Source organism: Heterodontus francisci, chromosome 3, assembly GCF_036365525.1.
Source record: "Heterodontus francisci isolate sHetFra1 chromosome 3, sHetFra1.hap1, whole genome shotgun sequence".
Classification (NCBI taxonomy): domain Eukaryota; kingdom Metazoa; phylum Chordata; class Chondrichthyes; order Heterodontiformes; family Heterodontidae; genus Heterodontus; species Heterodontus francisci.
The window spans coordinates 47,882,623-47,909,993 of record NC_090373.1 but is presented as its reverse complement, the minus strand read 5'-3'; the positions used below and the strand labels follow the sequence as shown (position 1 = coordinate 47,909,993).

Below are 27,371 nucleotides of genomic sequence, written 5' to 3'. Positions count from 1 at the left end.
CTTGCAAACTCCACACAAGCAGTACCCAGAACTGAACCCGGGTCACTGGAGCTGTGAGGCTGCGGTGCTAACCACTGCGCCACTGTTGCTTAACCTGTTGTCCTTTCCAATATATTTTCTTAATATTTCCAAAAAAAATTCTCCACGACATAACATCTAAATATGTTATATTTTACATTGAGTACAGCTTTAATTAGGTCAGCTAGTTGTTTTCAGTATATTGTGCATTGTTATTAATTATATATTCTGGATGTCTTCCACAAATGGTCCCAAATGGTCTACATAATCCAGAGGGAATGTGAAATACAGAGGAAATCCAGTACTTTGAACATTCTGTTCCAATTGAGACTGCTGTAAAATCTGTCTATATTAAAGTTAATAATGTGCAGAAAGAAAGTGCCGCTACCAGTGAGTTGGAAAATATGGGGAACACTTTCTTTGTACAATATTTATTATAAATCAGTCTACTTGTACTTGCATTTATGGTTTCATGCGAAATACCAAAAAGAAAATCTTTCCCCATCAGCGCTTTAAGTTCATAACGCAGCAAAAGAAAGAAAGACTTGCATTTATATAGAGTTTTTCACAACCACTGGGCGTCTCAAAGCGCTTTACAGCCAATGAAGTACATTTTAAAGTGTAGTCTCTATTGTAATTCAAAGAAGCAGCAGCCCAGTATGTGCACAGCAAACACCCATGATGACCAGATAATCTGTGTTTGTGATGTTGATTGAGGGATAAATATTGGCCAGGACACTAGGGATAACTTCTTCAGAATAGTGCCATGGGATCTTTTACATCCACCCAACCAAGCAGATAGGGCCTCGGTTTAATGTTTCATCCGAAAAATGGCACCTCCGACAGTGCAGCACTCCATCAGTACTGCACTGGATTGTCGGCCTTGATTTTTGTGTTCAAGCCCTGGAGTGGGACTTGAACCCAGAACCTTGTGACTCAGAGTGCTGCCAACTGAGCCACAGCACATGGTTTAGAAGTTTGGGCTTAGTAATAATGAAAAAGGGCAGAGGAACCATGTGGGAAATTGTGATCTCATGGCCATCGACCTGTGAATGGAGTTACAGTTGGAGAGCCCCCGAAAGTGGTCACAAAGATTGTAATGCGCGGATAACCTGTGCCTGTTCAATGTGATGCAGGCAGCATGCCAGCTTGGGGCTGCTTGCTTACTATAATGCTTTCTGCTTGTAGCCATGGCTGCTTGCAGTGTTCATTGGCTGCATGCATCAGCAGGGGGTCCAACCACATTACTGACTTGCACTACATAAAGCTAGCCTACATCTTAAAGAGGAGGTGCATGTAGCAGGAGCAGGTGCTGCAAGTCTTCCTGCAACTGAATCTGACTTGGGAAAGAATGAAGAATGACTAACCTTGGCTGAGAGCGTACACTCAGGTTTTTGAATGCTACACTGGAGGTTTTGGTGGAGGAGGTGGAAATGAAGAGATGTGTTCTGTATTCACAGTGGGGGCCAGGAGGCCCTCCAGTCACGTGATGAGTAGGCAGTGGGCACAGATAGCAGGAAGGTCAGTTCCAGGATTTTAGCCTCAAGGATCTGGATGCAATGCTGGAAGAAGTTTAATGCCATCACACAAGTGGTCAAGATCAGTGAATGTATCGACAAATACCATATCCTACCAACTGCACCACTAGCCTCAGCCACTGCTATATTTATAGCACCTTCACCACTCAGCTGCCAGTAATCTCTAACAGTCAAGACTCATACCTAACATTATTATACTTCAGCTCACCCTCACAAACTTATAACTTGCAAGTCTCACACTCGCATCTCATAGCTTGCACACACTGCCAGCTATTCAACTATGACAGCCACACTCACTGACACACTTATTTCTCTCTTTGAGGACAAGATGGTGCATAATCAGAGGCAACAGCCCCTCATTGACAGGGGACAGGCACAGCTGCATGCTAGCTATATTAGCAAGAACATGCTGCTGTCTCTCAGGAATGACAGCATTCGTTCTCCCACCATTGCCATTCTGCCAGTGCCCTTGCTTTTGCCTGCCAGCCAGCCCAGATTGTTGCTGCGCATGCCACGATGGTGCAGTCTGAAGCCAGGTCCTCGAGGCCCAGATCTGCTCAAGGTCGTCCAGGCCCACCTGCACTGAAAGTCAGCAGCATTCCATCAGCCATGCTGCAGCCACTGGGGTAGCACTGCATAGCAGCACTAGGACAGGCAAAGGCACATGGAAGACGGGCATTAAGGGAATGCACAATGGTGATTAGTTTTTATTTTGTACGCAATATGGCATGCTTTCATTTATAAAATTGGATTGGAATGTGTATTTTGTGCTGGCTTTTAGTTTTGATATGTGGGCAAAAGGACAGTATGACGGTCAGTGACAGAGGTAAGGTAAGGAGTGTGAGTCTGTAGCTGAATGGGGAATTGGGATTGAAGCAACTGGAATCACACTTTAATTAGTTGTTCTCATAGAGCTCAGGGGTTGTTTAGGTTGTGGCCTCCCTTCCTCTTCCTTTTCTTCATGTTCCTGCTCCTCAGCTTCTCACCTCATAGGTGGTGGAAAGAGTTGTTCCTTCACGATGGCAAGGTTATGCAGTATACATCATACTAGAAAGATCTTGAGACCTGCTCAGCCATGTACTGCAGGCCTTTTCTAGAGCGGTGCAGGCAGTGGAATTGTTGTTTCCGGACATGAATGGGCTGCTCTGCCATATTTCTTATGACAGCGTGGCTCTCAATGCATGCATGCTGCCAACATATACGTGGGTCACTTTCACAATGCAGCTGCAGCAGGTGGCAGATTTCAGTGACCACCTCCTTACTGAAGCGCACATGTCTAAAATGTTGTTCGTCACTGAGGTTCAGGTTGGAGAGTTGCTCCCTGAACACCATGAGTGGATGTGGCCTCCTACTTCTCCTCCCCCATCTAGCAGCTTTGCCTCTGTTCAATCTCCAAGTCATGCTGTATTCCAAGAGGATTGTCTATTAGTGCATCCATGTCTGGGAGCAACTGATTTGTGCAGAAGCCTTGAAGTCGGGAAAAAGTCCTTCAGCGCCTTTCACACCACTCCCTGTAGGTTTTTGAAACAGCTACAGAAAACACCAAAAAAGGAGAGAATTGTAACAATAGTAAGGAGAAATCAACCAGCAACTAACCTATAAGTAGTTGATCCCTTTAAATAGCACTGTTGTAGAGTCCTTTATGCTGCTTAATGTTATATTCAGCTGTGCGCGGTTAAGAGCCTGCATAGGCTGGAATGCAGAACTCCAAAAAGGCAGCGCTGGTGTCAAATTAGTGTTGGACACTAATTGACATCATTATCTGCATGCTTCCAATAGATGTTAGGTGCCCTAACCCTTTTAGAGTATGGCATTTGGCCTATTTAGCCTCAGATTTATGCGTGCACGTCGCGGATGTCATTTTAGAACCCCAAAGGGCCACATGGTGCCCAAAAAACAGGCGCTACTGACCCCAATTTTTCCCCCACGATCTTCCACCTGCAGCATACCAGTAAAGCTGCTGGAAATGTCATAACGTATTATGTGTTTTTTAATTTCATTAATTGAAGTTGAGCATCTATGCCTGTAAATACGTTTCATTCACACTTTTCAATTAATTTACAGAATTTCTTTTCTCCCAGTTGCAGAAGTTTTGAGCACCAATTTTTTGATAACCAGTTACAAATTGAGAAAATAAATGTCTCTGACAATCTCCCTGTACTTATGTTATTTGAAGAACAAAGAATAGCAGGTCAGACACAGCAGTTACACCCAAAGGGAATTGCACCTGCCTACTCTCCAAACTGCACGTACAAGGACTTAAGCGAGAAACAGTGTATGTGCAGACACGATTTGCTAAGGAGGCTGTGACAGACATTTTTATCACACTGCATTATGGCTTTCACGCTTCATGGCTTAGAATGTATTTCTTGTTTAAGTCATAATGGCTCAAATATTCCAGTGTTGACCCTGCCAGTGTATTTAAATGTCAGTGGTAGATCCCTGCACCATCAAGTGTGCATCTCAAGTCCACCGCACCCCGCCACCACCCCTACCTAAGCAGTGGAAGGTGGATATCCTGATGCACAGGTTCAAAAAAGGTTAGTCTACTCAAGTTTGATTTTGAAACTGTTAGTAAGGCAGAGATGTCTCACTTTCCCTCCAGACGGTTAAAGGCTGAGAGAGAGTCTTGATTGAAGCATGAACACATGCAACACATTTTAGGAAAGGTTGTTACTGTTGAGTTTCAGAGATTTCTACACTGTAAAGTGAAGTTACCCCAACTAATAGGTCTGAGTGGTGTATTACATGGTGCAAGTAGTAATGTGAAACAGATTCAATGGCGCTGTATTCTGTATGTTCGTATATTACATGTAAAATAATCCATTGTTGCGGTTTGGCCTTCTTACATTTGGCCTTCTCTCACGAGAGTGCTGGTAAGTCCACCTTCCAGAAGATATGAAAATATACTTCGGGTGTTAGCAAGGCCACAGTATCCAGTACACGCATCAAGAATTCTTATTGTTAATGACCCAGGTCACAATATCATATCACACACCATCCTGACTTGGAACTATATTGCCGTCCCTTCACTGTCGCTGGGTCAAAATCCTGGAACTCCCTTCCTAACAGCACTGTGGGTGTATCTACCTCACATGGACTGCAGCGGTTCAAGAAGGCAGCTCACCACCACCTTCTCAAGGGCAATTAGGGATGGGCAATAAATGGTGGCCTAGCCACTGACTCCCACATCCCATGAATGAATTTTTAAAAATGGCTAGATATTGGGTAGTAAGGTACTTTTGGTGGCAACAGGTGCAGTGTTTGCTTATAGGAGTTTCCAGTGATGTTGAATCCAGGAGAATATCTCATATAGACCTGAAATTTGACACTGCTGGTGGCTGTTGAGGTCACTTGCGGCTTAATCTTTGATCCCTCTGATTCATTTCAGCTTGCCAAAGGGAACACTGTTAACATCAGTCAATCTGAAATGCACAGATATTTCTGACCTTGTTTGCCAGTGCTAGCGATTTCCTCCATTGCCTTATGGACAACTGGCAAACAGCAATAAGAGGGCACCATATCTTTTTTCCAATAGCAGTATTCCCCAAATTTCATTGGCACCAATATGGCCCTTACTTGGTGCTGCACAGAAGAACTGCATTCGTCAGCAGCAAGGTTTAATCCCGTTACTGTGCACAGCATCATGCAGGTCAATACCTGCTCCCCAGTTTGCAGTTGGGATGCTTTTATTTTAAGACAATTCGCATGCCCCCACTACTTCACGCAGAAACAGAAATGAAAAGATGCCTCCTATAAGAACAAAGTTAACCATCATTATCAAACACACGATAGATATGCAAAAGAAAAAAACTGCATATGTTGAAAATCTGAAACAAAAACAGAAAATACTGGAAATACACAAACTGGAGAGACAAACAGAGTTAACGTTTCAGGTCAATGACCTTTTGTCAGCACTCACTATAAATCTATAGATATGTTAAAGCAGATATATTGAACAGCCTCCCATTACAGCCAGCTAAAGTCTACCACATCATCGTAGTGTGCTCCATACTCCACAGTCTTTTTGGAGACACCACAGAATGAAGGAAGGCGAAGAACAGCAACAAGGAGATGAACCAGAGGAGGATGAAGAGACAGCTCTGGAAGCATCCTTGCCAGCTGCAATAGCCATTTGCCAGGCTTTCACATCAAATTATTGGTCTTCCCTATAATCTTTAACATGCCCACAACAAATATGCTTTTGCCTACATTGCATTAACTCCTTGCTCAGCTACCAAAGATGCCATTCTTGCCACCTGCTGAAACAACATCAAACATTATAATAAGAAAACTCTATGAACATGGTACAGCTTAAGGCAAACATGTTATTTTCCTAAAGTGTATTACTATCATTTGGGATCCAGTATTTCCCTTGGTGACAGGGCCGTACACCCTCTCCAATGACTGCAGAAATATTTGATGCTCAGAAAGCACCCATTTTTAAAAAAAAAATTCTCCCTTGAGATCTGGATTCCTGTTCTCAACAATTGGGATAAATTATGAGTTAACACTCGAGACAACTGGGCCCTGTTTTTCCTCTGCTGCCACCACCTGATCCAGCTCACTTACACTCCATGTATTACCCGGTGCACTCCCCTCATCTCACAGTTAATTTACACAAGGTGCTAGGAATGGTTAGATGGGGGCTGATGCACGTGAATTTCTGTCTTGCTTGATATGCACCACTAGTCTTAGAATCAGATTCAGCTTCATCTGGCATCCCTGAAGAAAAGAATGTTACAATTGTGTGCTTAGTAGAACTTTTCAAACATTGTTTTCAGAAGGAAGATTGATTGAACTGTGCTTAATGTTTTAGTGCCACTGAGTGAATGAGCAAATAGCATGAGAAAAGGGAGCAGGAAAAGTTTACTACAAACATTAAATTGGGAGTATGCTTTCTTTTTTTGTTTATCCCTTCTGTCCTCAAATGCCTACCTGCCACGGATCTTCAGGGCTGACTCCTCTGAAGGAATACAAAGGCAGAGATGGGAGGGTCTCATCTCATGTGAGGTCTCTCTCTCATTGAGCATTGTCTTCCGGAAAGTGTAGATTTAGGGAGCAATTGAAAGTTGCCAGAAGGATATACAGAGAGAGCATGCAGTAATTGTGGTTAATTGTGTTTATATGAGCATGTATTATGCAAGTACAAATGTCAGAGGGGAAAGCTAGTCACCGGGGAGCGGAGCTGGAGCGGACCCGGAGGGGCAGCGCTGCTTTCACTGCTTCAGTGTTCCAACTGAAACTGAGAAAAATCTGAAAAAAGTGACGTCACAGGAAAACTGGTAGGGAATCTGCACTAAATTTGAAAAACTAATTTGAAAAATTTGAAAAACTAATTAACTAAAGTAAAGTAGAGCGGGCAGGACAGGCGATGTGCCATAGCTGCATGATGTGGGAGCTGGTAGATCCCATTGCGAGTCACAGTGACCACATCTGCATCAAGTGCTTGCAGCTCGAAGAACTACGGCTCAGAGTTGATGGGCTGGAGTCCAAGCTTCAGACGCTGTGGCACATCAGGGAGAGGTTCCTGGACACTGTGCTTAAGGCAGTCACACCCCGTAGATAAAGTCTCTCAAATTCAGCCAGTGGTCAGGGACAGGAGGGTGCGACTGCAAGTGAGGCAGGTAGAGGGATCCTGAATTCAGCAACGGAGGAGCCTCAAGCTCTTGACCTTGTCTAACAGGTACAAGGTACTTGCTCCCTGTGTGGATGAGGAAAAAGACTGTAGGGAGGATGAGCAAACTGACCACTGCACTGTGGTACAGGAGGCCATTCAAGAGGGGGGAGCAAAAGGAAAAGTGGTAGTGGTAGGGGATTCCATAATTAGGGGTACTGATAGCATCCTTTGTAAGCAGGACCAAGTGTCCCGCATGGTATGTTGCCTACCCAGTGCCAGGGTGAGGGACATCTCTAACCGGCTTCAAAGGATATTGGAGGGGGAGGGGAGGATCCATTTGTTGTGGTCCACGTTGGGACAAACAACACAGGCAAGACTAGGCAAAAGGACCTGTTTGGGGATTATCAGGAACTAGGAACAAAATTAAAAAACAGGTCCTCAAGGATTATAATCTCTGGACCACATGCAAATTGGCATAGGGATAAGAAAATTAGGGAAGTAAACATGTGGCTAAAGGAGTGGTGTGGGAAAGAGTGGTTCCATTTCATGGGGCACTGGCATCAGTATTGGGACAGGAAGGAACTGTACCGTTGGGACGGGCTCCACCTGAACCAACCTGGGACCAGTGTCCTAGCGGAAAGGATAAATAGAGTGGTCACAAGGACTTTAAACTAGTAAATGGGGGGGGGGGGGAGGGGGCAGCCTCAGGGGAAGTCATTACAGTTTCAAAAACAAGTAACAGTGCAGAGAGTAAAGAAACAGTCAGGAACCCTACTTCAGGAACTGCAGGTAATGGCAAAACTGCAAGAAGTATACTGGTTAAACCAGAAGAGAGAAATAATAAACAGACAAATAAATGTGCTGAGGGACAGGTTAGGGGGTAAAGCCCAAATAAGAGTGCTATATACAAATGCACGGAGTGCAAGGAATAAACTAGATGAGCTGCAGGCGCAAATTCAAATGGAAGATTATGATGTGGTGGCCATTGCGGAGACGTGGTTGCAGGATGGTAGGGACTGGGAACTAAATATACCTGGTTATAAAGTTTACAGGAGGGACAGGGAAAATGGCAGAGGGGGTGGAGTAGCCTTACTGATTAAAAATAATATCATCTCATTGGTGAGGGAGGATATAATGAGGGGAAAGCATCCAGTGGAGACCTTATGGATGGAACTGAGGAACAGAAAAGGATCTAAAACTGTAATATAGTAATATGCTGTGTATAGACGCCCTGGTAGCAGTTCTGAGGTGGTAGATTGTATAAATACACAAATTAGGCAAGTGTGTAACAAAGGCAGAGTAGTATTAATGGGGGATTTTAACTTACACATAGATTGGGAGAGGCAGACTAGCACCTGTCAGAAAGGTAGTGAATTTCTGGAATGTGTCTGGGATAGTTTCCTACAGCAATATGTCCTAGATATAACAAAGGGACAGCAATATTAGATTTAGTTATGAGTAATGAGCCAAATTTAATGAGTAGCCTAACTGTGCGTGAACATTTATCAAATAGTGATTACAACATGATCGAATTCAAGGTAGCGTTTGAAAGTGAAAAGTAGAAATCAGCTACTATAATTTTAGACTTGGATAAGGCTGACTTTAACGGGAGGAGACAGAGACTGCCCACAGTAAACTGGGAAGATCTGTTAATGGGTCAAACGACTGAAGAACAGTGGAGAATATTTAAAGAAACACTTAACGAAATACAGAGCAAGTATATACCCCTGAGAGGAAAAAGCTCCACCACAGAAAAAACAGCCATGGACAACTAAAGAGATTAGGAATGGCATAAAACTAAAAGAAAGGGCTTACAAAAATGCAAAACACAGCACAGATCCGGCCGAATGGGATCGATACAAAGACCAGCAAAGGGTCACAAAGCAGCTTATAAGAGCTACTAAAAGGGATTATGAAAGGAAACTTGCAAGGGACATCAAAATCAATAAGAAGAAATTTTATAGTTACATAAAGGGAAAGCGGGTGGTCAAGAGCAATGTCGGCCCACTAAAAGCTGAAAATTGAGATAATGTCATTGATAATGGGGAAATGGCAGACATGTTGAACAATTACTTTGCCTCAGTATTTACAGTTGAAAAGGAGGATAACTTGCCGGAAGTCTCGAAAAAATTAATAGCCGATAGGGGAGAGGGACTTAATACAATTAACGTAAGTAAAACATCAGTAACAAGGAAATTAATAGAACTAAAGAGTGAGAAATCCCCAGGACCTGATGGTTTCCATCTGAGGGTGTTAAAGGAAGTAGGGGAGCACATTGTAGATGCCCTAACTATAGTCTTTCAGAGTTCCCTAAATTCAGGAGTGGTCCCTCTGGATTGGAAAGTTGCACATGTCACTCCACTTTTTAAGAAGGGTGAAGGAAATTACAGACCAGTTAGCCTGACATCTGTGGTGGGGAAGTTGCTGGAGTCTATAATCAAGGATAGGGTGACTGAACACCTAGAAAAATTTCAGTTAATCAGGGACAGCCAGCATGGATTCATGACGGGAAGGTCATGCCTGACAAATCTCATTGAATTTTTTAAAGAGGTGACTAAGATAGTGGACAGGGAAATGTCTATGGATGTTATTTATATGGACTTCCAGAAGGCATTTGATAAAGTCCCACATAAGAGACTGTTAACTAAGGTAGAAGCCCATGGAGTTGAAGGCAAATTATTGACATGGTTAGGAAGTTGGTTGAGTGGTAGGTGACGGAGAGTGGGGATAATGGGTAAGTACTCCGATTGGCAGGATGTAACTAGTGGTGTCCCGCAGGGATCTGTGTTGGGGCTTCAATTATTCACATTATTCATTAACGACTTGGATGATGGGATAGGAAGTCATATATCCAAATTTGCTGACGATACAAAGTTAGGTGGCATTGTAGACAGTCTAGATGATAGCATAAAATTGCAAGGAGATATTGTCAGATTAGGTGAATGGGCAAAACTGTGGCAGATGGATTTCAATGTGGGAAAGTGTGAGGTTATCCATTTTGCACCAAAAAAGGATAGAGCAGGGTACTTTCTAAATGGGAAGAGGTTAAGTACAGTGGATGTCCAAAGCGACTTAGGGGTTCAGGTGCATAGATCTTTAAAATGCCACAAGCAAGTGCAGAAAATAATCAAAAATGCTAATGGAATGCTAGCCTTTATATCTAGAGGATTGGAGTATAAAGACACAGAGGTTAAGCTGCAGTTGTACAAAACCCTGGTTAGACCCCACTTGGAGTACTGTGAACAGTTCTGGGCACCACACCTGAGGAAGGATATATTGGCCTTGGAGGGAGTGCAACGTAGGTTTACAAGAATGATACCTGGACTACAGGGGTTAAGTTACGAGGAGAAATTACACAAATTAGGCCTGTTTTTGCTAAAATTTAGAAGGTTAAGGGGTGATCTGATCGAAGTCTTCAACATATTAACGGGAAAAAGCAGGCTAGATAAAGATAAAGTATTTCCACTGGTTGGAGATTCTAAAACTAGGGGGCATAGTCTAAAAATTAGGGCCAGACTGTTCAGGAGAGATGTTAGGAAGCACTTCTTCATGCAAAGGGTGGTAGAGGTTTGGAACTCTCTCCCACAAACAGCAGTTGAAGCTAGAACAGTTGTTAATGTTAAATCTGATATAGATTTTTGTTAAGCAAAGATATTAAGGGATATGGGCCAAAAGCAGGTATATGGAGTTAGGCCGCAGATCAGCCATGATCTCATTGAATGGCGGGACAGGCTCGAGGGGCTGAATGGCCTATTCCTGTTCCTATCTTCCTATGTTCCATTTAAGGATGGGAGAGAATTAACCTTTAGAGGAGGAAGGTTGCTGCCATGAGTGCACCCTGCTACATAGTGAGAACCATTGCAAGTACAAGACAGCTGTGAGAGGAAGAGGGTAGCTCTGCATGCAATGTGTGATTCACACATTCTGAATATCTTGTATGTTTTTTATTTATTTGGTTTATTTCATTCTGCCTCCTTTTGTCTCATGCTAATATCACTCCTTCAATTTAACCATCTCCTGTTCTCCAGTTGAGTATTTTACAGGTTATTCTATTTCTTTACCTGTGCGTGATTGTTTTTTTCCCCCTTACCCTACCCTTAATTCTGTTCCTTTATAAATAACTGTTTATCCATAATATCTTCCAGTTCTGATGAACAATCAATGCACACAAACATCTTGGCTATTTACTTCACAAAGGTTAACTGGCCGACTGAATGTTTCCCATATCTGTTGCTATAATTTTCTTTATTTAGAAGTTTTTGTCTTTGCTGTTGGACAAAATGCACCCTTTAAACTGCTGCAGCCATAAGGCCTATAGCAATATGTAATTTCTCTCCCACTAATGGAAAAGCACAAGGAGTTTTGATGCTGGGAGCTTGCCCACAGACTCTGGAAACAAAGGTGAGTCAGCACACTGGTGTTGCAATGTGTGCAAATGCCACAGCTCACAATTTCTGTCCAATGAAGGCTCCAGCTAAAGATTGGAACTGCTATTTTTTGAATAGAGAGTGAATGCAACTCAGTTGAATGAATCAAAACAAAATGAATGGACATATCACAGCTTCAAATGGGGAACAAAGGAGTAAGGTTTGGTACCAAGATGGGAAATAGATGAACGTGGTCTTCATAAATCTTCAACATAGTCATTAACGATAGGGTAAACTATATGGATTGAGTGGACTTTTCACTCATGCTTTCCTCATTTTCTTATAGGATTTGATTGGAAATAACCTTTTCTTTAAGGATGTTAAAAATACGTTAGAATCATAGGGCTGAATTTTACTAGCCCTCGACGTCAGGGGTCGTGGCGGTGGGGCCTGGGAAATTCTTCCGGGAGAGGCCCGCCATGACCCTTGATGCTGGGAAGGTACCGCCGCATTTTACCAGCGACACCGAGGCCTCAGTGCACCCACCTGCTGCTCAGCGGTGGGACCTTCATTTTAATATTGCAATTAATTAAAAAACATGCAAATTAACTTATCTTGTCCCGGCAGCCGTCCCATGCCGGTATTCCGGCCGCCGACCACAACTCCCGCACCTTTGGAACTCCATTTGGAGTTCCGAGGCGTGACACTGGTGGGAAGGGGGGGAGGAATGAAATTTTCAGGTCTGTGGGGGGTGGGGGGAGCAGGGAAAACTCTTTGGATTTGATGGAGGGGATGGTGAGAAGGGGTTGAGGATTAAAGTTATTAAAGGTCAGGTGGGAAGGTCGGGATCTGAATAAAAGTTTTTTTGGAAGGGAATGGGCTATTAATGAATTGACTATACCTTGAGGGTGTGGTTGAGGGGAGTGAAGATGTGATTTAATGTGTTACTTTAATTTTACACATTCTTTCCCTTTTAAAAATTCAAAATTCTTCTAGGGTTGAAGCCCTTTAAAAATGTCGTGCTGGACACCATTGCCTGGGACGGAGCGGCCACACCCTCTACGTCATCGGAGGCAGCCATTCTGACCCCTCCATTTAAATGAGCACCTGCGCAAAATATTGTGGGGGTTCAGCAGCAGCCGCTCCACGCGGAAGGGCCGCTGACTTCAAAGCACGCCGCAACAATTTGTGGCGTGTTACTAAAATTCAGTCCATTGAATCTTACAGCACAGAAGAAGATCATTCAGCCTATTCTGCCTGTGCCAACTCTTTGAAAGAGCTATCCAATTAGTCCCACTCTCCTACTCTTTCCCCATAACCTTGAATTTTCTTCACTTGAAGTATTTATTCAGTTCCCTTTTGAAAGTTACCTTTGTTACTTTGTATGTTTGAAGCTGGAAAATTATTTCCCATACATTTTGAATATTAGGCTGTACAAAGTGGAATTAAAGAAACTGATAAAGCTTGTACAACATTTCTTCAAATATAACAGAACTGGGAGAAATAGTAGCTTTGATGTATTTTTGATTTTGGTTTTGAAAGGCTTCATGATGTTTATTAGTAGGGTATGCATTTGGAGTAACCAAGATTACATCACTTCCATCCCACATTATAACACTATGACTGAAAATGGATGTTTGCTGGGCTTTATCTGTCTACCTATATAGCTGCTATTATAATACATTGCATTTTTTTTTAACTTAACGTAAGCAGTGCCTCACAAAATAAATTAAAGGTGGTACTTCTGCAAGCTGACGCACACTTTGTTTTGATGCAAGCCAAAAGGAAAAAGCTGGCTGCATCTAAGCAGGACATGAAAATGGCGAGCACTTTCCAGCCTGCCAGATTGCTTGACAAAATTATTCCATTTTGGCTTACCTTAGCCTCTTTAGATAAGAATTAGAATGTGTGGCCTTAGGCAGTTTTTTATAAAAAAAATTCTGGCCTGAAAACAGTGCTTCAATTATTTGAAAGAATGCAGAGCAAGTACATTTTGATCCCTTAAAGTGGCATGCTCCTACTCATTGTTCATTTCATATTATAATAGTGCTTCCTTTTAAAGAGCAATGAAAGCCTTACCACAGAAGGCATGCTAGTAGATATAAGATCAGAGTTGCCAGAATAAGATATTTATGTCATAAAATCTGTATACATTCAGCCTGGTATGTTTTGACAGTGACATTAATGGAGTGTGCTGGTGAGACATGGAGCATGAGTGAGCTGGAACAGGTGGCAGTGGCATAGGATGAACAGGAACTTGCTGTGCAGAGAGTCAACTCATATTTTACCTCAGCTGTTGAGAGTAGGGTCCACACATCAGGGGAATTGCTTTTTTAAAAGAACAACTTGAATTTATATAGTAGCCTTAACACAGTAAAACATTGAAAGGTGTCTCTCAGGAGCATTACTATACAAGTTTTGACACCGAGCCGCATAAGATATTAGGACGGGTGACTAAATGCTTGGTCAATAGACAGATTTTAAGGCGCATCTTAAAGGAGGAAAGAGAGGTGGAGGAGTTTAGGGAGAGAATGCCAGAGCTTAGGGCCTAGGCAGCTGAAGGCACAGCCGCCAATGGGTAGAGCTATTAAAACCGGGAATGCACAAGAGGCCAGAATTGGAGGAGTGCAACAGTCTCGGAGGGTCATAGGGCTGGAGGAGGTTGCAGAGATAAGGAGAGGTGAAGCCATGGGCGGATTTGGAAACAAGGATGAGAATTTTAAAATCAAAGCATTGCTGGATGGTAGCAATGGGTTTCATTACATATTTATACCTTTCTTAAAACACTTCTACTTGTACAGTTTCTTAGTATGAGTGACAGTTGCAGACAGACTCAGCAGTTAACACATGACTGGTTGCGACACAAAACTAAGATTGGGAACTCAGGACAGAATCTTACCAGCTGCGCAAGGGCGGGAGGGTGGGGAATTTTGAAAGTTTTGTGGCGGGTCATCTACCCAATGTGTTCTTGCCTCCAACTGATCTTGCTGGAGGCAGGGTCAGACTAGTACTGTCTACACACCCAGCAGTGGCAGGTAGCCAGTTAGTGACAATTAAATGTCCACTTGGGGACAGATTGGTGACGCCGCCGGGATTTTCCCGATGGCAGACTGGCCCCCTGCTAAAGCCAAAGCCCAGCAGATGGCTGGAGGCAGTCTCCCAACAGCAGACTGGGGGACAAGCCAGACCTGCTTTAATTTTCCCTCCCTCCCCCCCGAGAGCTGCAGGTACTAGAGGGTCAAAGCTGCAGAACGATGGCCTGGCAGCTGTGGCCAGAATTATTTGAACCATTTTCTGAAATCTTCAAAGGGTGCCTCCATCTTCAGGCACCTTTGCAGTCGCCCACCTACGTTGGCTGCGTCCCCTCTCCCAGTGGCACTGTCAGCTGCCCACAGCCTAGGGTGCTCCGATTGGCACTCCCACTGGCACAGTCCACCTGCCATCCCTAATTGGACGGGGATGCCAGAGGTGGTCCCACATTTGGTCCCGATGCCTGAGAATCTTCAAAGTTGGTAAGATTCCGCCTTAATGATCCCAATTTTCATCAGTATTTTTGAATGTTGATGAATTTTATATTTTCCACAGTGACTCTTAGTTCATTTCTACTCTCAGTACTTTTAATTTCCTTGAAACTTTAATCATGTTAGTTTTGTTACACAAATGCTGAATTAGGTTGTTTTCATTTTGTTTTAATTTCAGTTTCCATGATCCATCATGATTGAAACATCTGTTTCTGCTTTCCGTGTTCTCACAGTAGCTTTTACACATGCTCTTTAATTCACTTAGTATAAAGACTGATGTTTCTCTTCCTGCAGGCTAACACTTTAGGCCTTGCCCTAACACCTTTTCATCCGGCGCATACTTTTGTGTAGCTGGTCAGTCTTCTACCCCTGGGAACTTGGCAGCTCTGAAGTGTCTTCCTTAATTATCTATGTTGCTATATTTTGCTATGCTTTTGCATAGCTCTTTTTGCTCAGTATATTTTATTTCCCAACATTGTGTATGCCATCAGAAGAGGTACTGAGCAGAGTGAAGACACTGCATGAGACAAAATTTAAAAAAAATCAATGAGCACGTTTCTTGGGGCTGCTTTTGTTTTCTTGGTACTTGCTAGTCAATATCAAAGGGTGAGGCCTGAAAGCATCAAACTCTTTTGCGAATGGTGGAGCAAAATAAAGGAAAGGGATGAATACATTTAAAAGTGCATAATCTGCATGGAGAATGTAGTAGGCCTTTTTTTTAGTTTGAAGTGGGAGAACCACCATGTCATTTTGCCAGTGATGGCACAACTAAACTCAAGGGTGAAATTCTGCTGTCCGTTAATTTGATGCAATAGTCAGTGTGTGTGCAAAATGTGGTAATCTTTAAAAATGAAACCGGTTCATACTTCTATAAATTAGGATAATTGCAATAAGCAGTTTAGCAATATTGAACATTAAGATGAATGATCAAATTCACTGTGCCGAAGTATGGCAGCTAGTATTTCTTTTATCTGCTAAACATGTTTAACCAATACAACATTGTTACTCATTAAATTACTTTAAATGTCACTATTTCACTATAAAATGTTTGCTCAATATGTTTTAAACAATCTAGGACATGGATTTTTTTTTTCCAGTACAGTATAATGACTGTGATAGGATTTTCCCCTTTTAAAGTAGAAACTGGGATGAATCAACTCTATAAACATGGTAATCATTTTTTTAAAAATTATCTCAACTTTTCCACTCCAGCCTTTCCTTGAAATATTCAAATTGTTTAAATTGAGTGGCTTGCATCTGTTTCCTATTTAAATTGTATTAGTCTATTTAACAGATGTTGAATAATATATTAGTTTAGACAAGAGTTGAGTGCAGTTCAATAATAAATGGCCTAGAATTTGCTGGAGTGGGGCATCTAGTAGCATGCCCAGTTAGTTAGACTTTTCCCCTCACACTTCAGCTTGGAATTTTTTTCTTCCTTGTAAGTTGCTGGAAGTGTGAGCTGATAATGGCATGAGGAGAGCACCAAGGTATTTGGGACCTTGGTAAATGAGAAGATCAATTATCTCCTTAAACAAGAGAATTAAGGATTGAGAAAGCAACTGAGGAATGACAGTGAAGGACAGTGAATTAAAGTCAAATTAGAATGAGAAATAAAGAGAGGGAAAGAAAAATTTGATTAAGATACAAAGGAAAAGTAAGAAAAAATTATTTTAAATTTTTTTAATTTTTAAAAATCTCTAACATCAATTTACTCCCTGTAGGAGTGAGACACCACAGTTTAAATTGTTCCCTCTCTGGGCTAGAGAGGTTGTGTGGCATTGCAGGAACAGAAATCTTGTCATTACAAAGATAGTTTCGCTGCTATGTATCAGCCTGCACTTTCTGTGGTGAGTTTAATTGGCAATTATTACACAAATGCTGCAATTACACAAAACTTACAGTGGTTAATGGCGGAGCAGTACAAATTATCTTGCAACTTGTGGCAGTTTACAATTCATAGGCTATCTCTTCCCATAAGCATATGGACAATTTACACATTAATGATGATGATCATTAAACTTGGAGCAAAATCTGGGCCATTAAGTATGTCGGGATTTGAGTGAAATTCAATAATAATGTCTGAAATCTACTGCATTCTTCATGTTTAGCTCCATATCATTCTATTACTGCTTCCCAATTGATGCTACCCAGTCATTTGTGATTCTTCTTAACTGGTAAGAAAGCAAACACATGCTTTTGAGATTTTTGTGTAAACAGTAAATACATATTTTACCAAGTTTAAAAGAAATAAGTTTTTGCACTTAAAATTTGATTTTTTTTCTAAGGTTCAGAATCCTGATCAGAATAATTGATAGGTGTATACCCTAAACCACACTTCTATCACTGGTTCATAGAATCATACAGCACAGAAGAAAGCTGTTCGGCTCATCATGCCTGCTCTGGCTCTCTGAAAGAGCTACCAATTAGTCCCACCCCTTGCTCTTTCTCCATATCTCTGCCAATCTTTCAAGTATGTGCCCAATTCTCTTTTGAAAGTTACAATTGAATCTGCTTCCAGCATCCTTTCAGGCATTGCATTCCAGATCACAACAGATATGAGTTTTTTTTTAAATTCTCCTCGCCTCGCCCTTGGATTGTTTTAATTGGGTGTCTTCTGCTTTACTGGCCCGCCTGCCACTCAAAACAATTTTCCCTATTTACCCTATCAAACCCTCCATAATTTTGAACTCCTCTATTAACTCTTCCCTTAACTTTCTCTGCTCTTTGGAGAACCACCTAGCTTCTTTAGCTTGTTTGATATCTGAAGTCCCTTATCCTTGGTACCATTCTGATAAACCTCAACTGCATCCTTTCCAAGGCCTTGATGTACTGTGTAGTGTCCAAAATTGGACACACTACTCTAGCTAAGGTCTAACCAGTTATTTATCAATGTTTACCATAACTTACTTGTTTTTGTACTCTATTCCTCAAGTCATTAAACCAAACATCTCGTATGCTTTTTCCCTTTTAAAACCACCTGATCAACGTGCTCTGCCACCTTCAAAGAGTTGCATACATAAACCCCTCTTTTCTGGCTGCCACTTTTAAAATTGTACCAGTTAATTTATATTGCCTCCTGTCAATTTATTTTTCCAAAATGCATCACTTCACACTTCTCTGCATTAAATTTCATCTGCCATGTGCCTGTTCATTTCACCAGTCTGTGTCCTCCTGAAGTCTGCTGCTATCTTCCTCACTACCTTTCCAAGTTTTGTGCTATCTGCAAACTTTAAAATTTTGCCCCCTATACTCAAGTCCAGGTCATTAATATATATTAAAAAGAGAAATGGTCCTAATATCGACATGTTGGGGGGCACTACTGCATACATTACTCCTGTCTGCAAAACAACAGTTCACTATGGCTTTTTGCTGTCTGTCTCGCAGCTAATTTTTTTATTCATACTGTCAATCCTCCTTTAATCCCAAGGCCTTCAGGCAACAACATTTGCTGCATAAATGAATTGTATATTTTCTGTCAAGAACCAAAATATATTCCATTGTAAGCAATTTTTATTTCAAGCCTGTCAGCTCAGGTTAAATAACTGTTGAAATACACATAGTTATACTAGCCATTGTCATTACTCTATTTTCAAAATAAAGTTTGAGAATTAATAAAAATATAGGAACATATTAACTAGGGGTCATGAATATAACATAGTCAATAATAAATGCGATAGGGAATTCAGGAGAAACTTCATCCCCCCCCCAGAGTGGTTATAATGTGGAACTCACTACCACAAGGATTAGTTCAGGCAACTAGCATAGATGCATTTAAGGCAAAGCTAGATAAACATATGAGAGAGAAAAGAATTGAAGGATATGTTAATGTGGTTAGATAATGGGAATGGTGGGAGGAGGCTCATGTGGAGCATAAACACCAGTATGGATCTGTTGGACAGAATGGCCTATTTCTGTGCTGTAAATACTATGCAATATGGATGCCCAATAAATCTTTATCTATTGTAGCAGTAGCTTAAACTATTGGCCTCTTATCAAGGGATTTACAGCCCTCCAGATTTTAGCACAAGCAGGTATCTGTTTGATATTAACAATTATAGTCCTGATTGCCAATTTTTCTTCTTTAAATCCCCAATATTCCTGACATAGCCATGAATGAAAAAGGGTCTCTTCCGCTCTATAACTGACCTGCAAAGAGTGATGCATATTTGACCCTTCATCCGATTTAAACCCATCTTTCAAAGTATTCTGGCTTAATAGCATCCCTGGATGTTGATTATTGTGAACTAATCAACTTTGCAATAATGAATGTAGGGAGCTTCCTGCACATTTTAATGAGCAAAGAAGTGACAGCATAGAGCCAGGAGAGAAATTAGAGATGACAGTAAAATGAACAACAGAACAGACACAGCTTGGAAAATACTTTATCAGTAGTATTATTAATTGAATACTGCACACAGCTCCCAGCTCCAGTTTGCAATTTGAGTGTCCTTCTCTATTGGCTGAATTTTTCCAAGGAGAATCAGGTCCCACCACCGGGACTGAAAGCAGGAGCTGACCCCGCGCTGGTAGGACTCTGGGGCGGCATTTGAGAATAGCTGGTCCAATCATAGGGCCGGTAGCTCAGCAGTATTGGCAGAGCCATCGTTAGCGGTGGCCACTGCTGAGGCTGCAAAAGGAAGGAGAGCACGCCTCCCATGGCAAGACGCCCTCAAAGACAAGGTACGTTTTGCTGAGCTGGCCGGGGCCTGACAGGCAGGCCCTGGTGATTGTGGGGCTGGACTGTTATAGTGGCAGTACCTCAGCTACGAGGGCACCCATTCCTGCTGGGGGGGCCCTTTCGGGCCATGGAGCAGCCCTTAAGGAGGCAAGCCCCTACCCCGGAACCCACTGGCAGGCCACCAGGTTTTAATTGACAGTCTCGCCATGAAGCAGGCCCTCCAGATTTGGGCAAAATGCTGACGAGGGCAAGAAATGGCCCTTAATTGGACCCTTAAGTGGCTTAATTGGGTAGCCACACTGCTGAGGTTTCTGCTGCTGGTAATTCGCCATGGTGGCGGGAATATGTCGGACTCCACTCCCAATGCCTTCCCCCACCATATTACCAGCCCTCCCGTCTCACAGCCCGTCTCCAAAGGGCTGGCAAGATTCAGCTCAATATGTAATAGTTCTTTGAAGTATATTTTGAGGTTTATGGCAGTACCTTTCCAGTCAAAATCTTACTTTTTTTGTTGGCATTTCACACAATACTGAGAAAATCAGAACTCATAAACGTTTGTTTTAATAAAAGGGCTCAAAGGCTTTGACTTGGTTCATTTGGTGAAGATTGAGAAAGAGATATCATGTGGCTCTGTCAAATAATGAAAGCCATGAATAATTATGTAAACTGTTCATTTCACCTAACTTATGAGGGCCAGAGGGAGTACAAAACTGGTAAGTCACAAGCCAGAGACTCAAGAAATGTTTACTTTGATCTCTTCCTACTGCAACGACTTTTATATGTTTCAATTACTGGGTGGGTCACTATTTGTCATAGGTTATGGTCATCGGTGTAGTACAACTGGTCTACAATATACTATCTAGTTGGTTTCCTGGAACTTGCAATTACCTTCATAGTCAAAAAAAAATCTTCACTTGGGGTGAAATCAAGATGTGTGATATTAGTGTACAAACAGTCTTGTATGAAATCTCGCTGTCCATTAATATAATGAAGGTGATAACCTTTTTATTTTAAAATTAAAAAGGAATTTCATACAGATGCATTTGTATGCTAGTACCATCTGGATGCAATTTATCATCTAAAAGTCTCCCACAAGTCTCACCACCAGTGCCCTCAGTATATTCTGTGCTTACAAGATGCATACATACTGTATTTCTCAGTATCAGAATTAAAGCTCAGCATATTTCAAGCTGCTTTCATGGTGTTAGAGATTGAAGAAAAGCTGAGTTTGCCAAGGTAAAAGTAGCCTTTCTTGAAAAGGGACAACTTCACTTCGTTACTTCAGTCTTCAGGCAAGTGAGTGGCCAAAGCTGCATCTTCCTGCACCACCCTTCGTGCTCCACTCCATTTTACCCACACACCCCTTTCCCCCCCCCCCCCCGCCCCAAGCTGTGGCGAGACTGGCATGGACAAACAATATGCTAATTGCGTGATCCCAGCAATTCTTTTGGGATCAGGTACATTACTCCGCATGTGTAGGTGCACTTCACCATGTGACAGTGGAGTGGGTTGGATTGTAGATTTTTTAAGCCCGTTCTGTTCATGTAATTATAATTACGTTTGTTTCCTGCCTTACAGAAAATCCATGGGAAAAGCCTTCAATCGTGACAGCAATACATTCGTTTGAGGGACAAGCACCAGGTGATCTGAGCTTCAATGCAGGTGACAAAATCACTGTGACATCCAGAACTAATTCTCAGTTTGACTGGTGGGAAGGAAAACTCAGAGGAAATGTTGGCATTTTTCCAGCCAACTATACATCTGTTTCTCAAGACGATTGATTGTGAATCACACATTCATTATTGCCAAATGTTGCCTTTTGGTTTATTATACGATATATGAGCAAATTTGATCCTTAAATATATACAGTAGATACCTGAGAGTAATATGCAAAGCTGTAACAATGTTTAAATATTAATAAATCAAAAGTGTTGAACACAAGAGGTTCATCAATATTACATACATGCCAAGATTAGGAGCTCACCGTTGACACTTTTGTTACTCTGATACCTAGGGCTGAATTTTACTCGCCCTCCGATGTCGTGGGTCGTGGCGCGGGGGCCCGGAAAATTCTTCTGGGAGAGGCTCGCCACGACCCCCGACACTGGGAAGGGCATGCCGCATTTTACCGGCAGTGGCGACAGGACCTTCATTTTAATATGTAAATGAAATTACAATTAAAGAATAATTGCTTGCCTGGTAGCGATGGCCGTCTCACGCCAATATTCCAGCTGCCGGCCAGACCTCCCGTGCCTTCAAAACTCCGTTCCTTCATCAAAGGTGCTGAAGTTGGGGGAACGAAAGTTCATCATTTAAAAGATTGGTTTTCCATGGAATGGGTTATTTTATTAATTGATAACTCAGTGGGGCGGGGGGGGGGGGGGTTGGTGGGAGAGGGGATTGAAAGTTTCACTACAATTTTATTTTTCATTTCAATGCAGTGGCACCTTTAAACATTTCGATCTACCTGAAGGGCTTGAAGCCCTTTAAAAATGGCACCTGCGCAGTGGCTCCAGAAGCCGTTGCCGGAGACAGAGCAGCCGCCCCCTCTACGCCATTGGGAGCGGCCGCTCCACCCCCTCCATTTAAATGAGCCCCTGTGTGAAATATCGGGCGGACCGCCAACTTCAAAGCGCGCTGCCGCGATTTGCGGCGCGCCAGTAAAATTCATGCCCTATTTTCTATAACATGTTTATAATTTTTACAATTAAAATTGATACTTTTTGGGGATATTCTTGTAACTCGATATAGAACCAAATGGCACTGACAAGAGAAAGGCACACTCCTTTGTGACAGTAAAATTGCATTCAAATTAGAATAGAGTTTGTATAAAGAGTATATATTAAATCTAATTCTGTAATGTTTATTCAAGAAAATATGATGGTCATCAATCAATCTTCAAGGGCAATGAAAGAAAAGAATTGCCAAAAAAAACTGTAGAAATAATCCTGCCATTTTAAGGGTTACAAATCTACAATTATTTAGGTGTAGTTTGAAAATTTGTACTGATTTTTTTCATTTAAAATACAGAATTGTGGTGGAATATTGCAAAATGGTCTTAAGGCAGAAATGTGAATATTAAACATATTAACAAATGGAACTTAGAATGCAATAAAATGAGATGATAAAAATCATTAATGTTTGCACAAGTAATTGATTATAATTGGGAAACTGAACAAAGTAAGTGCATGTGTTTTACCTATGTTTTAAAATTAAAAGCAGCACTTTGATTCATCCCCTACTCCTGGACTTGGGACATTCAAGTTATTTTCTCCTTTAAGGCATCCGTTTTCGTTCTTTGAAACAAAAGAAAAATATGAGTGATTCGCTGAACCAGTTTTAGTGGCCTGCATATCAGACTCTGGGATTTGGATTTGAATCCAAGTCCAAACTGACGGGCTGAAAAGTGTTGACGCTGCTGGCACCAGTGTTTCGCAGTTAAATGATATTGGTCAGCCCTAAATAAAGTTCAATTAGGCATGCACCCACAGAAATGGTTTTCAAATTTCCCTGTGTTAGGAACCCCTTGCAAATATTGACACACTACCAGTGACCTTGGCCTAATATCCAAAAGACTGTGTCAGATACCCAAATGAAAACAGTTGCATCTCTGCAGGAATTTTATTTTTAGTTTACAACAAAAGTAACACACCATTAGGTCAATACAGCAACCTGATAACCTTAAAATCCAAGGAGTTCTTTGGAAAGCCTATTGTTTCTCGTACAAACGTAATCATTGCACATAATTTTGCACTAAATAAAAGTGGTAATCTCACTCTGCAAAATCACATGAATGCCTTTGTGAAAAATCAAAACCATCACACTGGTACTGCATCCATTCGTCTAATTGTACATATTGGATGTTAACAGTTAACCATTTATTCAGTTGCTGGATGAAAGAACAAGAAGGTACGTTCATGTTTTTGCAACCTTGAAAGCCTTGCCGTCTTCCAGGATAGATGTATCAATACACACATGCACACAGATCATACCAATACTGTGGCACCAAATCTGCTGAACACTTTAAATGGTGTGCCAAATGTAATAGTCCATTCAGAATTGTTGACGCATGTGATCTTTGTGTAAAATACTTATCACCCAAAGTTACTTGTCAAATTTACCTCTGGTTCACAAAGCATACATATTACAAACTACTGTATCATATTTTTAGCATTATCAAAACATGGAACATAAGCATGGTAATCTTAAGCATTTCAGTCATGACTAGTCAAGCATAGTTTTAAGTTATGCATGATAGCAATGATTATGGTCAATGGCAGATACTCATTAGCTTTGGATGGTGCCAAGACAACACCAGCAGAATCAACACCCGCCAGTGTCAGATCCTGTGTAAACTGAGGGCAGATTACATCCAGCCACTCCAATGAATTAACTGACGGTCTGGTAACTCTGGACTTCCATCAGACAGTGATCCCTCGGGTCTGTGGTCGCAGTATCAATGGTAAGGTATTGCTACAGTGCTTCTCCAGGGATAGTTAGAACGTAGTAGAAATATCCCAGAGGGAAATTGAGAGGTCTTAATCCTTTTTATCTAAGCACACCCAACTTTGTACGCTCAGCCCTCTGCAGTGACTGAGGAGCAGTCCGTCTCCAAATGCACAAGGATAGGTCCAATTTCTAGCATTTTCAGAGTCTCTCCCTCTGACACAAACTTCCTCTGCAGACAAAGATTTGAGGAAATGTAACGGGATCTAGTATCCCCCTCCAGTCAGGAACAACACAGCCCGCTGCATGACCAGTGGAATTCTGAATAAGGCTGTCTGTGAATTGATGGTATGAATAAGAGTCTTTGTTCAAATGGCTGGATCTCCACAGAAAACAGCGACCCCAGCGCTGCGCCTATCTACAGGTGATTGGGATTAGATTCAAACCAGTTTTATCAAATTAAGTACGCACAGGAATTCAATATATACATGTTAATTGGTGTGCTAAAAGCAGCACAACAAAGAACTTGAATGCCCTGATCTATATGGTTCAATTTCGTACTGGAATAAACTTGCTAGCCTGCAATACCAGGAGGACATTCAGAACCACTTCAAGATTTACTTTAATTTATCGATAACCAAAATGAGTCTTCTGTACTTGTGATAGTCCTTTCAGGAATTCCTAATCCATTACAATGTGCTTATAATTTAGTTCTAACAGTTGAAACTTGACTAGACCACAATTATTTTACTTTGAAACTATAATTTCTGTAACTGCTACTTGTTTGTTGTCTAATGTTGAGGAAGGCCTAACTTGTATATCTTTCTTTCTGCCAAATAAATAGCAATTTATAGGATATTATGTTTGGAAATTGGAAATAGGACAGTAAATGAATCTAGGAAACTATCATCGGAAACTAAGGGCTGGATTTTCTTAGCAGCGAGCTTCAAAAATGATGCCAAAGAGCTGCCGTGATCTCAAGCACGATGGAGCATTTAAATAGCCAGGGCGGGTCACTTCCCCGTCCTCCCCCCCACCACCACCCCCACCCGATCACGTGGAGGGTGCGGGCTGTCCGTTCACGACAATGGCATCAGCTGCCTGTATGCAGCTGCAGACGACATTTTTAAAGGGCTGTCAGCCCGACTGGCTTTTTAAAAAAATATTTAAAAATACATGGCATAACATTAAATGAATACATTTATTTTGCCCCTCTCCCACCCCCCTCAAATAAATTAATTATTTGCCCTTTCCCCCCCAAAACACTTACCTTTACCATCTGACCTTACCTCCCCCCAAACAGCACAAAAGTTTAAACTACAACCCTTCCCACCATCCCCTACATTCATGATGTTAATTTGACCCCGTTCCTCCCGCAATGATAAACTTACCTCCTCGCCCCCTCCCCAGCAGTGTTGTGCCTCATTTCCCCGGACGGGGATCTAACGGCGTGGGAATACCGGCTGCCAGGCCGAAGATCATGCCGGGCCATCAAGAGGTGCCGTAAGTATATTTTAATTAATTAATTTAGTTGCTTTGAATATTAAAATTGTGGTCCCGTCACCTAACACTGGGGAGGCCACCACTGTGCCTCACCGCCACTGGGAGGATGGGGTTGAGCCCTGCTAGCACTGAGGTCCGAGGCGGGCCTCACCCAGGACCATCTTCAGCCCCTCCCCCCTGCCCCCCACCCCGACACGGATCCCAACGTCGATGGCTGCTTAAAATCCTGCCATAAGAGTGAAGCCTGAATTGTCCCAAAGCTATCAGAACCATGAGATTCAATTCCTGCCTCACATATCTGCTATTGATTTTATTTTCTTGTTTCATAAAGCAGCAGGTGCTGGTTGGTGCTTTGAAGATTTTTGTTTGGATACCGCTATTATTCTATTTGCATCGTATATATAATTTGGCGGAATCTTTATGATATAATTATATAATCGGTTGGATTCCCTATATTCTAATCTCCTTGGAATTCATCCAGGCTATTTCTATCCATTACTTTGAACTTCCATTTAGCTTCTAATTGGGTTTTATTAAAACCATTGGGTTTACTTTTACAATTAAAACAGATGTCAAGGTTATGCACCATAAATTAACAGGAATGTAAAGGGAACCAAGAGACAGCCGTGTAAATGTGTTGGTTTTATTCCAACCAATTAGAAGTGGAGAAAATGGAGGGAATGAATCAAAGCATCTGAAATAATTTGTCTCTAGTACAAAGGAGAGCATTAATGAGGGAACTCAATTTATTAAACAATTCGATTCACTCCGCGTGATATCAAGAAACGACTGAAGGCACTGGATACTGCAGAAGCTATGGACCCTGACAATATTCCGGCAATAGTACTGAAGACCTGTGCTCCAGAACTTGCCGCACCCCTAGCCAAGCTGTTCCAGTACAGCTACAACACTGGCATCTACCCTGCAATGTGGAAAATTGCCCAGGTACGTCCTGTACACAAAAAGCAGGACAAATCCAACCCGGCCAATTACTGCCCCAACAGCCTACTCTCTATCATTAGTGTACTGATGGAAGGTGTCATCAACAGTGCCATCAAGCGGCACTTGCTTAGCAATAACCTGCTCAGTGACGCTCAGTTTGGGTTCCGCCAGGGCCACTCAGCTCCTGACCTCATTACAGCCTTGGTTCAAACATGGACAAAAGACCTGAACTCAAGAGGTGAGGTGAGAGTGACTGCCCTTGACATCAAGGCAGCATTTGACCGAGTATGGCATCAAGGAGCCCTAGCAAAACTGAGGTCAATGGGAATCAGGGGGAAAACCCTCCGCTGGCTAAAGTCATACCTCGCGCAAAGGAAGATGGTTGGAGTTGTTGGAGGTCAATCATCTGAGCTCCAGGACATCACTGCAGGAGTTCCTCAGGGTAGTGTCCTAGGCCCAACCATCTTCAGCTGCTTCATCAATGCCTTCAATCATAAGGTCAGAAGTGGGGATGTCCGCGGATGATTGCACAATGTTCAGCACCATTCGTGACTCCTCAGATACTGAAGCAGTCTGTGTAGGAATGCAGCAAGACCTGGACAATATCCAGGCTTGGGCTGATAAGTGGCAAGTAATAAGTGGCACACAAGTGCCAGGCAATGACCATCTCCAACAAGAGAGAATCTAACCATCTCCCCTTGACATTCAACAGCATTACCATCACTGAATCCCCCA

At 42.1% G+C, this 27,371-nt stretch overlaps 1 protein-coding gene across 2 annotated transcripts in view; it reads left to right on the top strand.

The window, feature by feature from the left end:
- Nucleotides 1-22,958, top strand: part of sh3yl1 (SH3 and SYLF domain containing 1) — a 212,444-nt gene extending 189,486 nt beyond the window's left edge. For both annotated transcript variants that reach the window (XM_068022027.1, XM_068022017.1), the window contains exon 10: nt 21,324-22,958. In XM_068022027.1, coding sequence (XP_067878128.1) covers nt 21,324-21,526 — 203 coding nt within the window. In that variant the 3' untranslated portion in view covers nt 21,527-22,958. The remainder of the gene's footprint in view (nt 1-21,323) is intronic.
- Nucleotides 22,959-27,371: the final 4,413 nt, after the last annotated feature.